Source organism: Amphiprion ocellaris, chromosome 12 (genome assembly GCF_022539595.1).
Source record: "Amphiprion ocellaris isolate individual 3 ecotype Okinawa chromosome 12, ASM2253959v1, whole genome shotgun sequence".
NCBI lineage: Eukaryota > Metazoa > Chordata > Actinopteri > Pomacentridae > Amphiprion > Amphiprion ocellaris.
The window spans coordinates 33538363-33554122 of record NC_072777.1 but is presented as its reverse complement, the minus strand read 5'-3'; the positions used below and the strand labels follow the sequence as shown (position 1 = coordinate 33554122).

The 15760-nt window shown below is 41.5% G+C and overlaps 1 protein-coding gene across 12 annotated transcripts in view; it reads right to left on the bottom strand.

The window, feature by feature from the left end:
* The window catches only part of LOC111582007 (neurexin-3b), a 344457-nt gene that overhangs the window by 177800 nt on the left and 150897 nt on the right, over positions 1 to 15760 (bottom strand). For all 12 annotated transcript variants that reach the window (XR_008603364.1, XR_008603363.1, XM_055015655.1 and 9 more), the window contains one exon: positions 13990 to 14109. Coding sequence is in view for 10 of the 12 variants with exons in the window: in XM_055015655.1 (XP_054871630.1) it covers positions 13990 to 14109 (120 nt within the window). In the remaining 2 variants the exon portion in view is untranslated. The remainder of the gene's footprint in view (positions 1 to 13989; positions 14110 to 15760) is intronic.

Here is a 15760-nt window from a genome sequence, read left to right as displayed (position 1 = left end):
ACAATGAGTTCATTTTTCTCTGTAACATAAAGTCCTGCACCTCTATGGAAACAGCACAGCCGTGGCTAGAAGTAGAGAGAACTCAAACATGTCTTTGGTGTAGTATGATACAGTTATTCAGCTGTAAATCATTTTAAAAAAAGAAAAAAAGGAAGTTGAATTTCTTTGATTGCTTTTAAAAACAAAACCTGAACTCAACATTTACAACATTTTCTCAAGTGCCCACAGGTGTTACCAATATTTGAAAAAAAATGCAGGCTCTGTATACTATATACATTTTACTAGGACATTTTAAATTTGTTTCCATGCTTTTTTCCTGTCTGCTCTGTATCCACACAGCCTGCAGTTCAGCCGAGCTCAAGAGAAAGTCCAGGACTTTTTGTCATGGCGCTGCTGGTTGCAATTTAATCACTAAAAGCTGACAGGTTTTAGTCTTTTACAGAATCTGATTAGAGCAAACTATTTACTTTGGGCAAATGTAATTTAGACATGTAGAATAAAGTGATTTTAATCAAATATGACAATTTTCAGGTAAGATTTGGTTTTGGTTTCCTGATGGAGAAGGGCGTCACAGCTGAGTATTTCGAACACTGTCAGAAATGATAAAAATATGATAATTGTTTCTCTTTTAACAGCCCATGGCCTGAAAAAAGTATATTTTTTAAAGACCGCATGCTTTTCAAACTTGCCAGCAGGTTTTGGGGGTTCAGAGGGTTAACTATCAGTTTTAATGTCTGCAGCTAAAGTCAACCTTAAGCGCTAGAAAGCTGAGCTTTGCTTGGCATCAGCGTTTGCAGCTCTAGATGTTAATCATCCTGATTTTAACTTGTAACTGTCAAACGTGTGATATTATCAAGGTGGCCCCGAATTATTATCAAATAATCTGGGCTGAGCATCAGTGAAGACCAGGATCCCAACTAGACTTCTCTGATTGTCTGGAGGCGTGAAATGAGGGTAAACTGGTCCAGAAACTCCTTTAGTCCAAGCCGACCTCAAGACACAGCGATGATGTTAGAGACAGCAGCATGCCTCTCTTTCTTTGTAAAGGTGAAGAGCAACCCTAGACAAACCCTCGGCCTTCTTTTAAAAAGTTACAGAGACGCTAACCTCGTCTGAAGGAGCACATTGGCACCACACCACCACCTAAAATGTGTAGAATTGTGTGTGTGCGTGTTTGTGTCAACTCAGAACTTGTGTCAGGCATCCTGAGACTGACAGCAGTCAGTTTGCATTACGTGTACAGTTACAGTGATGCATTTGACCCTGGTGTTTATCCTAACCTCTCCCTCCAAGACACGAACAGACAGTGACACAGTTACTGACTCACACCCATACACACACATACACACAGTAACACACACACACTGTTGTTGATGTTACAGATTCTCTCGTTCCCCTCCTTGACGTTTGGGAGACGATCTGAAACGGTGGGTCCGCAGACGACCAGCTCTCTGCTGTAATTGGGTCCCTTGTCACCCGGCAAATTCATGTCAGCACTGGTCACATGGGACGCTAATCTAAATGGCATCAGTGTCCTACTTTGTGTGTGTGAGAAAGAGAGCTACGAAAAGCAAGAAAGGTGTAGTAACTCTGAGAGGCAAAGGGAAAGGTTGCTTGTAAATTCTGTGCATTGCTGTCACTGGGCTGCACTGGAACAAAACCACTATTCCACCTGTGAATATGACAACTGCACATACAGGCCGTTTCAATTAGTCTCCAAGAAATAAACACATAGGAGTATAAACAGCGTGGAAAAAGCTATGACTCACTTCTTTCCTATATCGGATTGTGTGTCTTTTTTCCTACAAAGTTTAAAAACTGGACATGTTAAACTTCTAATCAATCATACTTTTTAAAAATGGAAACTCAGCCGGAAAGGAAAGCGGGTACCATTAAAAAATGTCAAATCGAATTACACAAGAAGAGGGTTCAATATGATCTGCCAAGGAGTGGTGACAAGTCAGCAAAAACAATCTTATTTCAAACTCAGTCATAAAAATAAGGGCTTTTGTGAGTTTATCTCGCATAATTATCAGTGTCATTTTTGAAGCAGCTAATCGTCAGCTAAATATACTGCGGGGATGCATCATAGGCTGCGTGTGTGTTTGTATTCCTGCTTTTTTAGTGCAGCTTAGTGACTCAGATCAGACTCAGATGCAATGAGTGACTCTTAGAGACTGTTTTATATCCAGAGAGCTTCATGAAAAATCTGAATACAGTCAGGATTGCATGTCTGGAATCAGCTGAACTCACTTTAGACTTGAAACCACACTTTTATTTCCCCAAAAAGCAAGGTGTGTGAATTTAGATTAAAAAGAACAGAAGGACGAGGTCTTAATACAGAATGTAAGAGCGCTGTTATGTGAAATTAATCAACAACCCCCTGAGCAAATCAGAATTACATATTCATCCAGGCCACTGTATAATGAATATAAATGATGACCTTTCGAGAGCTGACTTTTTTTTTCATGTCATGTTTTCCCAAGTAGGCTGAAGAAGAGCCACTTCAGTGAAAATACTACTAAAATATAAAACTGATGGACTGCATTTTTGAAAAGGTAATGTCCCTTTTCATCACTGCACAGACGGAGCAGAGAGTAGTTAGGAGGATGAACTCACACTAACCAACTCCAGACTGGACGCTGCAATGCCCACATTTTCAGTAATAAGATGATACAGTGATGACAGCTTAGTGTTCAATGATGCAAAAAGCAGAAAGTTAAGCTATGCAAGGTTAAAATAACACTATCAAGCCATTCAATTCTGCAGGCAGTGAGTGTTTTGCTTGGAAGCAAGTTCATATTTCACCAATTACAAAAATGCATTTGAGTGTCACCTGAATGTGCAGTTTAAGGACAGCATCAAATATGATTCAGGATGTTTTCAGGACTTCCTTGATGGTGCATGATGGAAAAAATGATCAACATCTTAAGTGCATCAAACATTTGCACAGCACTGGAAGCACTAGAATGATCTATTCCAGATTACTTATGATGTTTTGCATCTATTTAGACTGTTGCAAGCTGATCAACACTTTGATTCAATTCACTTCAGTTCAGTTTTATTTATATAGCGCAGATTCACAACATACAATCATGGAAAAAATGATTAGACCACCATTGTTTTCTTAAATTTCTGGTTCATTTTAATGTCTGGTACAAGTAAAGGTACATTTGTTTGGACAAATATAATGATAACAAAATAGTTCATAAGAGTTTAAATTAAGAACTGATATCTAGACATTTTCCAAGGTTTTCTTGATAATAACCAAAATCACTTAAGTTCTTACATCAATAGCTATGGCACTGTACCGCGAAAACCAGTGCAAGGTCATCTCATGGGGTAGAAAGATGTTTCCTGCCATGACCAGCTAGCAGTTTGGTAGAACCATGTTGGGCTGGTTTTTTCTTGGTGTAATGAATGGAGATCTTCAGTTTTTTCACTACCTGTCTCTCACTCATGCCACTTTCCAGCAGTACCAAGATGGCTGCCTTTGTGGCTTCACATAGTTCTTTTGTTTTAGGCATTATGTGGGAACTGACAACTTCTGAGTTGTGCTACAGCTTGAAAGTCAGCAGGAAACCACTCTAGGCCTTGAAATGTCCTCTTATATACCCTGGGAATACAATTAAGCTTCAGCATGTCAAATAGGACATAAAGTATTATGGAATCAGCTGCATTTTTTGTCATGTTCATTGTATACCTCAGGTAATATACCTTTAGTGGTACCAGGCATTGAAATGAACAAGAAGTTGAAGAAAACAAGGGTGGTCTGATCAGTTTTTCTGTGACTGCATGTCATTTCACAGCGCTTAGCATCATAAGATACAGACCTTACAAATTATAAACAGAGAACAGAAAACCCAACAACTCAAAAATTCCTTTGGATTCCCTATGAGCAATAATGGGAAGGAATGAAAAAAAAAACTCAGACAGAACCAGGCTCAGGGAAGGCAGCCATCTGCCTCTACCAGTTGGAGGAAAGGGGGAATGAGGTTGCTGGGGATAGCAGGCTAGCAGGTGATGGTTTGATGGTTCCTATAGAAACAGGTGGGAACTTTTCTGGCTGTGGCTGCAAACTGCAAGAACAAGTTACTTAAAATCCACGTGAAAGTCTGCAAGTGCCATCTGTGGGGGGCTAAGTGATGAACTAGGAAACTGCTGACATCTAGCAACGAGGCTGAGAAAGAAGGACATTTTTGAAGAAAAAAAAAAGCAGTGTGAAGTAAAGTGGTAGAGACAGACAGTGTGGATAAAGAGAAAGAATACTTGCCTGAGAGGCTGATAATTATAAGGCAGCGAACATTAAGCACTGAACATGCAGTGTTTTTTTTCTCAGGTTTAAACACGGTACTAGTACAGTTTGGTCAGATGGTAGAATGAAGGCACACGTTATCCTTTGTTAGTATGTGTTTGAAGGCTGCACAAAATGTGATTACTTCGGATCAACATTGATTATGATTATTCAAAACAATTTTCACATTTAAAGCCCTTTTCTGGTTGTTGGTTAAACCCCTAAACCCCATATTATTATTTTTTCCATGGCAGCAATCAATTCCTGCCTTAAAATAATCCCACACTGCCGATTTCTTTAGAATATGCAGATCTAAATACTAAGTCTATTTCCAACTGCTCCATGCTGCAGCTCAAGCACACCTTCTCACCTGTAACTCTGCTCAAACACTGGAAAACTGTTCTGTGCAACACAAGTTGTACTACTGGAGAAATTCAGCCAAAACATGTTTGAACCGGAAACCGACTCTGATAAATAAAGATACGAAAAAATGTACCCTGCAAGCTGACAGGATCTGCTCCTTTGGTTTGTGATGTATGAAACCTCCATGTCCGAATCTGAGTTTCTGAGACTCAGAAATAATAAAGCATGCTGCTGACTGCTTATTTCCTTCATGGTGCAAGTTATTGCATATAAAAAACGCCAAATCCATGTGTTAACGAAAAAAAATATTGTTATTCCAGGGTCACTAACCAGAAGGAGGTGCATCTCTTAAACAGTCAGGTGGACAGAACCAGACATGTAACTTCAAATGTGTTGACCTCTGGTGCATCGCAGTATTAGTAGCAAGTGGACAGACTGTTCTCTTTGAAGGTAAAAATGTCAGAGGTAATTGCCTTTAAAATCCCTTTCACCTGATGACAATCATTAGCTCCGTTTGATGGAGGCTTAACGTTGTGGCCTGCTCCTCACAGGAGCACACTCCCCATACAAGTGCCCTTCAGAAGCACCGTGGGGTTCTTCTGCTGAAAGCCCTTTAATGGTTAAAACTAATGATTGTAAGCAATCAGCCAGTGTAATTTCATAGTCCTTTTTTTCCTCTTTTGTATTTTTGCTTTTAGGGCCAAACTGCTTCCTCCCACAACCTTGCAATAAGTAAGTGACCTCACTATGGTAACCAAACTCCTGAATGACACAACTGCCCTGTGGTTAAACCTTCTGACTCTGAAACCAGATGCTGGTTTATCTGAAAAGGGGAACATGTAAAAGTCGATGTGTGAGGTGGGCGTTATAAAGTGTCTGCCAGTAGACGTCAGATATACAGTGTGGTCTTATCAGGTCTATCCATGCTGCTATTTGTTTAAATCCGGTCATAGACGCAGTTACTTCTGATTTGAGATGAACACGGAGCTTGATAGAGCTCCTTGTTTCTGATGAAGTACCATCCTGTGAGTGCTGCAGCGAGGAGAGCTTTATTCTTTGTAGTCTGCTGAGCAGTTTAGCTCTGGTGATGACTACCTATCAGCCTCACTGCTGAGAGACACAAGGGGGAAAAAAAATTGTAGAGAGAGAGAGAGTGGGGGAGTGGCACAAGAACAATAGAGCGATAGAATGAGACCAACTAACCTTACGCTTTTGATCCATGCGCATCTAAATTGGTGTTGTGAAGCCTCAGAAGGGGTGAGGTTATTGTATGTACCCGCTGGTGCAATTGAGTGCCGAGTGGGAATGCTGTCTGCCAGTGACAAATTACTTGCATTTGTGTGGCCTTTCAAAACCGTCCGCCATGCTGCACAAGCGCACCGTTCAGAGTAGACCATGAAAGAAACCGATGAGAGGCTGCTTCATTGATCCCACCCATTGTTCAGACCAGGTGAATAAATACGACATGAAGTGCGACTGCATGTGGCCACATACATAAACTCGCTCACAATTTGTACACAGGTGGACGCGTGAATGAAATACTCACGGAAAGCCTCCACACAATGACACACCAATGCGGCAAAATAAAGCACTCATCCTACCATCACACAAGTACAATCCTGAGCAGAGATGTCAATTAAGTGAATGTCGTATTAGCCATTGTTGTAAAAACACTGAAAAGATTTTGTGCAAATCAAGAGGAGGAACCATTTATCTATTTTGCTTCAAAAATAATAAAAACACACTGTATAAAGATTTGAATAATGTAAAATAGAAAGGTTTTTACAATAACTAGCTGTGGTTACAGTGAGAGAGAGAGAGAGAGAGAGAGAGAGAGAGAGAGGGAAAATAAAGCACGATGTTCCAAAAAATACCAGTGAAAAAGCGAACGAGTCACCAGCTATGATAAGAGAGATATGTACCAAAGATAGACTGAACCTAGAAAGAAATATCACACAGCTGCAAAGGAAAACACGTGCATGAGCTGCACTTACTCAACGCATGTTCCCTGAAGTTCAGGCGAGGCGTTTCGAGGTATTGATTGGGTGATTTGTATGTGTTGCCGACGCTCCTGAAATGTGTCTAGGAACACGTGTTGATGGATGTGTCTGTGGCTGGGCTCTCAGCCTGTGAGGGCCAGGGTGGATGCTGGGAACGCTCTGACAGCCTCAAGGTTACCCGCCTGGCACCAAAACAGATGGATGCCCCTCATCGTAAATGTCTGTAATGTGTTCAACTCAATCATTCCCTTCCCTTGCTCTTTTTTTCCCCACCCGTACAACATCTCTCTCTCATTCGCTCATGGAAGCAAGCTTGCAGAAAGCTGGAGTTGTACTGTGTGTTCAGAGACAGCAGGCAAACTTGTGATATTACTTATTACACTTGGAGTACCTCAACATCTTTTTCCTGGGCTAATTTCTACGATACACGATTGTTAACTACTGTGTGCTTGGTGTTTTTCTGTTAAAACAATAGCTGTGCATTATGCAGGGTGCCATGGGTTTGAGACATGTTTAATGTAGCTTAATGTAAAATCTGAAAGAATGAGAAAAAAACTTCTTCCTCCAAAAGCAAAACATTAAATAATGCACCAATCAACACCTCAAAAACTCCTGAATTAACACACTGCAGCGGCACTGCATTTTGATTGCTTTAACAAAGAAGTGGTTTGATTTAATGAGACTGATTTTCACTTCTTGAGGGCAGCAAAACAAGCTACAAACACGACACCCACACAGTATCTTAAAAACTTGTTACAGCTCGAGTGCTAACAAACATTTGTCTGTTTCTGGACACTTTAACAAGTCCAAATAACAACAAAAAAAACAGCTGCCTGAAATAAAGATAACACTAACAGCACATTAGTCCTGCTTTGGTTCTACTGTGCACAATCACAGGCTGTGTAGCTTAAATATTCTACAAATATAAGAAAACTAGAGTTACCACCTTAAAGTTGTTGTACTAGTCATGCTATACTTAACATACAAGACTTGACCTGTGACCTTTTGGATATAAAATGTGATAAAAGTCAAATCCTCATTTCATCCTATGAGACATTTGTACAAAATGTTGTCATTAATATGATTTTTTTTCTTCAAAAATGTGTTTTTGGCCATAATTGCCAAATTCTAATCCCTGAGTCCCATTGAACATTTGTGCCAGATTTAATGAAATCCCCCACAGGTGCTCCTGATCTACTGTGCTCGCGAAAATGAATTGGATGTGAAGCCACAGTGACCTCTGACTGCCAAAGTGTAATCAGTTCATCCCTGAATCCTAGTGAGCGATTGTTCCAAATATGAGGAAACTCCCTCCAGGCATTCCTGATATAATACGTTCACTATTTGAGTGATGGTCAAAAATGTGTTTTGTGAGGTCACAGTGACCTTCGACCACCAAAATCCAATCAATTCATTCTCGAGGCCTAGTGCACACTTTGCCAAATTTGAAGAAATTCATTCCAGGGAGTTCACTAGATCACGACAGATGGATGGCGAAATGGAAGGACAGATGTTTGGACAACTCGAAAACATTATTCTCATCTTGCATGCTGAGAATTTTTTTTTCTCCAAGAAACTAATCATTTCCTGCCTAAAAATATTTTGGATGTAACTCCACGCAGTTGATTCCTTTAGAATGTGCAAATCTACGTATAAAGTCTATCTCCAAATCTGCCATTTGCCAGCATGGAGGCATAAAACCAGATGAGCTGACTGCCACCTATAATTAACAATACACATGTCAAAACATAAAAAAAAAAGCAATGACTGATGACAACTCCCAAATAATATTAACCTTTGCTTAATTACAAGTAGATTCCATAGAGCACCTTTAATATGATCAGTAGTGGTTGAGAGATTATTGACCTGGTTGGATACTGGATCCAGTATTCAGCATTTTTCAGATTTTTGGTAGAATAATGAATGTCTAAATGTATCAAAGTATAAGAGTATTTTAAAATGTGCTGCTGCGGCTGTGATGCAGTCACCTCTCTCCATTTTGTAGTCTCACACCAAGTCCCGCCCACAGCTCTATCTGATTAGTTACATGCTACAACTAACAGCCAATCAGCACCAAAGAGTAGATTTTGAAAAGTTCTCACAGGTAAAACATAAATAAAGGAACAAAGTTTGTGTTGTCTTTTTCATTTTTACTTCTAATGTATATTGGTTCCTAATAAATATCCATATATTTGATCACTAATAATCAGTATTGGGCTTGAAAAAAACATGTCAGTCGACTCCTAGTGACCAGAATTTTATGTCATGCCATTATATGATAATACTGTAGAGGAGGTTGGACATTACAAGCAACATTGGATCTGTTTGATCCCATAATAATCCCACCAAAATTCTAATGTTTGAGAAATGGCGCAACATATCCACATAAGACAATAAAAATATATGATCCAAAAACATGGAAAAGTGCACATTCCTCCAACATTTCCATTTATTGACACTTATGAGGAGTAACACCTCCCACTGTTCTCCTCCGTCTTTTTCCTTTTTACATTCTCTTTCTTTGGGCCCTGGGGCATTTAGGCTCCACAGCACCGCATATATCCAATTATACCGCGGCTCCGAGCGCGGAGGTGACACATCGATTGACACAAGCGACATCCAGTCTTATCACAGTGACATGATGCAGTGCCAGGCAAGCATCATTAGCCTGATCAGCCAATAGAAGGGCGGCTCGTTAGCCCCCCCGAGGGCTGGACGTGCACTCCTGATTCTAATACAGATATTCTAAGACAAGGAAGAGGAGGGATAAAGTGATGGAGGAATTCTAAACCTCGCAGGCACAACTTTATGTGTTGGCGCTCATGTGTATGCAGGAAATTCCACTGGGTTGATGCTGGGTGATCACACTTTTCCTGCAGCCACAGCTAAAAAAAAATACACTTCCCTCAAAGTAAAGCTCTAAAAAAATGCCGCTGTGTGATGATACTCCAGGCGGCTGTCGAATCTTTAAGGAGGCATTTAAGTGTTTAAGCTGCCAGATTATGCGATCTCTCAGTCATACGGACACTTTTAGCTCATGTGACAGTTTCGACTGCTACAACAAAGAGAGTGAGATTATTTCAAAGTGTGCTTTTGGGATAGGTTGTGCCCTGAGGACAAAACATCCTCCATGGAACTCTTTTGGCCCATTTCTGATCTACCTGCGGTATTTATAGGCAAATGTTCTCATATCACTATGCTCCACTTATAAGTCCTCTTTCGCCAAAACGTACTTTCAAATACAATATGAAAACTTTCCATAAGCTTCTTCGAGAAGACGGGAAGCATTCCGTATTTATTTCTTCCTGCTCGCTCGCTCGCCGCCTTTATTTTTAATGTTGATTGAATTTACTGGTTGAAAAAGCCGTCCGTGTATTATGATTTAAAGTTGCCGCATCTGTTTAAAGCTGAAACTATGCCAAGCTTCGGGTGCTTTATCGCCAGCTCACCCCTGCTCAACACCTGTTGGCTGGTCCCAGCCAGCTCCAGCTACTTAATCCCATTTACTGAGACAGCAGGTTAAATTATTCAATGCTCCGATGAAAATTCCTTCAGTATTCATAAGACACTCTCTCATATCTACCAGTAGCCTGTATAAAGCCTATATCTATATATGTGTGCATGTGTGCATCTTCTCATTTGCTTGTTTATTCCAAAACCTTAACTCATCATTGACGTCATGTCAAAGTGAATAGCGCCATTGTGCGGCTGCCTTCTTTCCCCCCCGCCTCCGGGTTTAATACCGTCGAGCAGAGACATCAGTCAATAGTGGGAGAATGGTGTTCTTATTGTTGATTTTCTTACATTGTGGACTATAGCAAACACAGCTTACCCGCACCTCTTTTGTCCTTTCCCTTCTTCTTCTCGCTCCTCTGCTCAACAAGCGAAGGAAAAATGAACACGAGGCGAATGTCATGATTATTTTCTTTTAAATATTGAAAGAAGCAATACTGCTGCTGTGTTGTCATTTATGTAAGCAGTTAGCCAGATATGGTTACAGCCCTCTGAGCACGCCTTGAAAAATAAATTAGGGACACTGGGTTTAGAGGGTCTGTTGGAATCATTGCACTGACAGAGAAACTCATCACTAAATCTATCTATGCAATTACTGATGTCAGCATCAAACTGGAGAACTGTTATTCTGCAGCCTGGCTTCAGTCTCACTCTGCTTTCTCTGTTTATTTACCATGTTCCTGACTGTAGAACAATGCAGCGACCTTTGCAGAGATAAAGCTATTACGTAAGTTGAGTAATTGCTCTGGATGTGGAAGAGGAGTGTCCGATTGCTCTTCTTGCTCGGCCCAAAGCTCCTCTGTCCTTGGGTTTAAATGAAACTGTGCAGCACTTAAAAACTTGATAAGGAAAGGTCCACTCAGAAAACAGAGGAGGAGGAGGAAAGGAATATAATACATGAAGAAAATAAAGGAGGATGGATATGAGATGACAAGGAGATGGAAATGAGAATGACAAAAGCAGTGAGCCAGAACCAAGCAGGATAGAAACGCTAAAAAAAGAATCCACTCCTACCCACAATTTTTTAAGCAGTGCTGGGCACAACATGTACCTCCAGATTGTCCAAGTGGCTCCAGAAATGGCCTGTATGGTGCAAAGAGCCCTGCGAATTTCCTTGGTGCCTTGTTCCCATAAGTAAAGGTGTGCAGTCACAAAGTGCAGGCTGCAGGGGTACACAAGAATAAATGGAAGCAGCATAGATAGTTCTTGCCTGCTGAGGTGGCCTCCTTTCTTTTTCCCCCCATTCACCACCTAGAGACCTGTTGGCTACAATAGAGAGGTGCAGAGAGGGCACGAAGAAACGGCATTAACAATCAGCAAAGATGAATTTTCGAGCGGCTCTACTGGCAGAAGTGCTCACTTTACTTTGTTCAAGTTTCTTCATTTGGACAATGGGTAGAGACGGAGTCAGGGAGGCAGACAATTACTGATATTCGCTGCCAGCTATCAGAGAGGGAGAGACAGAGAGAAACAGAGGGAGAAGCTCCACTCCCACATTGTTAATTAGAAACTCTCTCTCCCTCAGCACTATGCTCACTGAATGAAAGACAGTCGCACGGCCATGCAGAACACACACGCAAGACTTTGTTCATTTTTATCAAGCTGCTTCAATCAAAACAATAAAACTGTTGGCAATACGACTGCATTGTAATACACTGGATTGTGCATTGTTTAGGAGATTGTACAATATTCTCTCTGTGATCAATAACTACAGTCTCTGAATTGGCCGTGGGTTTGCACAGAAGGATATATCAAGACGGAGGGAACGACAAGAGGCAAAACAGCGGAGGAAAATAACAGGAAAGCTGATTTCATGCTCGGGGGATTGCATCTCATTTTCTCCTGACGTGGAGGGACAGTGTGCGGTCCAGCTTATGGATTTACTGCCACCTGGTGGTGTGGGGCGACGCTGCTGAGCTGCTAAAACCTCACAGGAACACAACAGGCTGCCATCAGAGTCAACATCTTCAAGATTGGGTCAATCCAGGAGAAATAAACTAGACCCCTTATCTCGGGCAGACGGTGTCATGTAGACTGTACGTGCACTTTCTGCAATGTAAACAGAGCTCCACTGCAGTGAAGCATTCCCACACCTAAATGCCTGTTTGCCTGACGTTACCTCTTTATCCCTTTTCACCTCTCTTCTGTATTTAATTTCTAGCTTCCAGAAGAGAAACTGCTTGAAAAGACTATCAAAATAGGAAGGAAATTCGACTACAAAGTTCCCATTACAAGCAATGCCGCTCAGTTAAGAATACTATTATATGCTTGGACAGTCCAGTCAATATTAGTGGACATCCATCTGCAAAACCAGGAACAGGAGACTTAAACCTGCAGAGTCACACAGATGTAGAATAAGTGACTGTCTAAGCTGTTGTGTTTCTACGAGAATTATGTCTGTGTCGATATGAAATCGATGAAACCTTCTTCTATGTCATCCCAGGCAGCGCCAGGAGGTGAATTAACGAGGGCCTCTCATCACTAATTAACACATAAACACACAGCTCCCATGTCAGAGTGAGAACTGGAGTCGGCTGCTCGCCCAGCGTGGAAAATATTGCGTCAGACGATCATTTCAGAGGATGTAAAAGAGGAAGGTGAGAAGGATGAGCAACAAAAGGAAGAAAGAAAGCAAGAGAGACGAAGCAAAAATGGGGAATTAAGAGATATGAGGTCATACTCAGCGGCCAGGTCTAACATGAGAAAGGTCTGGAAGATTAGGAGATGCCAGCGCTCACAGATAGCAGCTCTGCTAACAGCTTCCACCACCTCATTAGTCTGGCCCAGCAGCACTATGCCCCCGCTATTAAACGCTAAATGAAAGACCGCCAACCGTGATTACTGAGGGGAAGTCCCCTGTCGTCATGGGGATAAGAGATCCCTCCTTGCACACACACACACACACACACATCCAAAAACTCACACTTTCGACCTCTGCGACAGCTATTTGAAGCACATTTATGACAAGGCGATTGAGGCAGAAGCAGATATTTTACACATCATCAGTCACAGCCCAAAAACACGTGAAAGCTTGGGACATCAAGCAAACCTGTTACGACAAATTGCCTGCAATGCAGCAAAAAAGAAAAATACCCTCAACAATTGCCCGCATCTCTTGGTTGCTTCATTTAAAGATCACATGATGCTTTCAGCACCGCTTCCATGCAGCAAATCTGACAAAGGCTTAATAAGCACGAGTGAAACTGCCTCCGAGTCCTTGAGTCAAGGATATGGCACTCAGTGTTGCACAGAGGATGGCATGGTTTCATTGGTGCACCCAGTTTAGGGGTGTGTTTGCAGATTTTATGAGTGCAAACTTACTGCATGTTATCACAAAAGTGTTTGCTTTTATGCAATACTGTTCATGTGGTGTTATGTATTGCAAGTGTGATGTGGCAGCTTTGTGCAGATGTGTGTATGTGTTAAAGGAGCACTCCATCAGGTTAATATCGCACTTTCACATAGTTAAAAAGATCAGATTGGTGTGACGGTGTACAGACTAACACCTTGAATCCTGCACTTCTCTTGATGCAACTCAATTTTCATCAGACCCTTCGTCACTAATGAATGTTCTTATCTTTCAAACCCCATGTTGCCAGTTTGTAACACAAATTTCCCTCTTAAAAATTTGTAGTCTTCAAATGATGTCCCTTCAGTAATTTCCTCAGACTCCCTCGAGAGCCTCAGAAGATGTTTCAAATGTCTTTCTAGCTCAGCCATTGCTAATAAATTGAATTTCACATGTAAAAATTCGTGGAGTGCTCCTTTGATGCTCATGCAAATCACATCCATTAAAATCTTAAGCCCAGCAGCACTCACGGTCATTGCAGTGGGTCCCGGTGTAGGACGTCATGGAGCAGTCGCAAGTGAAGTTCTCCCACTGCTGAATGCAAACACCCATGTTGGCACACGAGTCCTCCTGGCAGGTCGTGCTCGGGCCTAAAGAAAAAAGGAGAGCGGGAAGAAAGGAAAACAGAAAGAGATGCCACAGGTCCACAGTCAAACAACAATACAGAACCACCGCTGAATCTAAACAATGCAGGACCCATGCAGAAGAAATGCAGTCTAGAGAGACAACTTTTACACCGTGTGGGCCTAGAAGAAAGAACAAGGAGCAAACAGTGCCACCACAGGAAGCCTGACCTGTAGTACAATGCATTTAAAACTGTCTGAGCAATCTGGTTTCATGCTGGGTGAAGCTGCAACTGCACTGGCAAAGCCAAAGCAGAGGTGCCAGGTTTTTTCACACGATCAACAGCACGCTTTTCGAGCAAGCATCAGCGTATACTCTGAGTTAATTACTGTAAAAAGTGCTGCAAAAGGTCGCTGGTTAGAGAGTGTGCAATATAGTCTAATCTGCATTTAAGGCATGCTCCTGCAGATAGGCTGGACCCAACTTGGCTGATGTGATGACACTGTCGACATACCTTCATTTCCTTCTGTTTTTGAGAGTGTGTGCAGGTGTACTTGCATGCAATTTGTGTCATTCCAACATGTTTGAAGAAAGTTTTATCAGAGTAAAACTTAGCACGCTGCATTCCCTCTGTAGACAAGCAAGACAAGACGCAAAAAAAAAAAAAAAGAACCTTCCAGCAAATGACTCATGGCTTAAAAACTCCATTTAACAATACTCACATATAAAAAATGGCATAAAAGTGGCCCTGGTAATTTTCTTAACAAATATTTGTGCAAGAATACACAGTGAACACTAGACAGACGGGATTCATGAAGAGGAAGAAAAAAAATAAAGCGCACTTGAGAACACGCAGTGCATATCCTCGTGTATGCACTTGAGTCAGACAGGAGTTGAGGAGGGTATTCAAAGTCAAACTGGATGTGTGTTTGCTATTCCTCTACACCACACATAGCTCTTACTTTTGAATACTTATACTTAGAGGGAATGCAGATAAGGACAAGCGCACAGCATAGATAACGAGATAAACAATCCCCCCGCGAGAGTCTAGACAGACAAAGGGGAAAAACCTTGACAGTAACCCTTCTGGTAACCATATAGGAAACAAACGAAAGTAAAATTAAATAAACAGTCCAAATATATGGCAGACAAATGCAAGTAAACATTGTTTAAGAGCAATTGTCTTGTGCAAGACAGTGTGAAGAGAAGAAGACATTTGAAGTGGAAAACAGAGTAAGTTTGCCAGCTGAAAGTGCATTTACTGTGTAATGTACAGTAACGGTAGTCAACCAGGCATCCCAGACACCGTGTGCACACAAGTGCTTCATCAATGCAAATCTAATGTATGTATGCACACATTAGCGCTCATTTGTTAGAATGAGTAATGGTGGTTTTTCGCTGTGTTTCAGTGTCGCAGCAGGAGGCAGCTTGCTCTCTGAAAAAACACACTCATCTTTGTGAAGCAGCAGATATGATGTTTTTTTCTGACAACATGAGAAACAGAAAGAGAGAGGCCTGATCCATCAGCAACACACTGACAGTGTTTAGATGTGCAGTGACAGCCTCTTTCTGCTGTCTATGGCAGCCTGCAATGTGTCACAACTGGCATTTTCATACAAGAACACAGTCCTCCCACAAACTGTCTGCCTGTGCTTTTAGCAATGCTTTTAAACTACC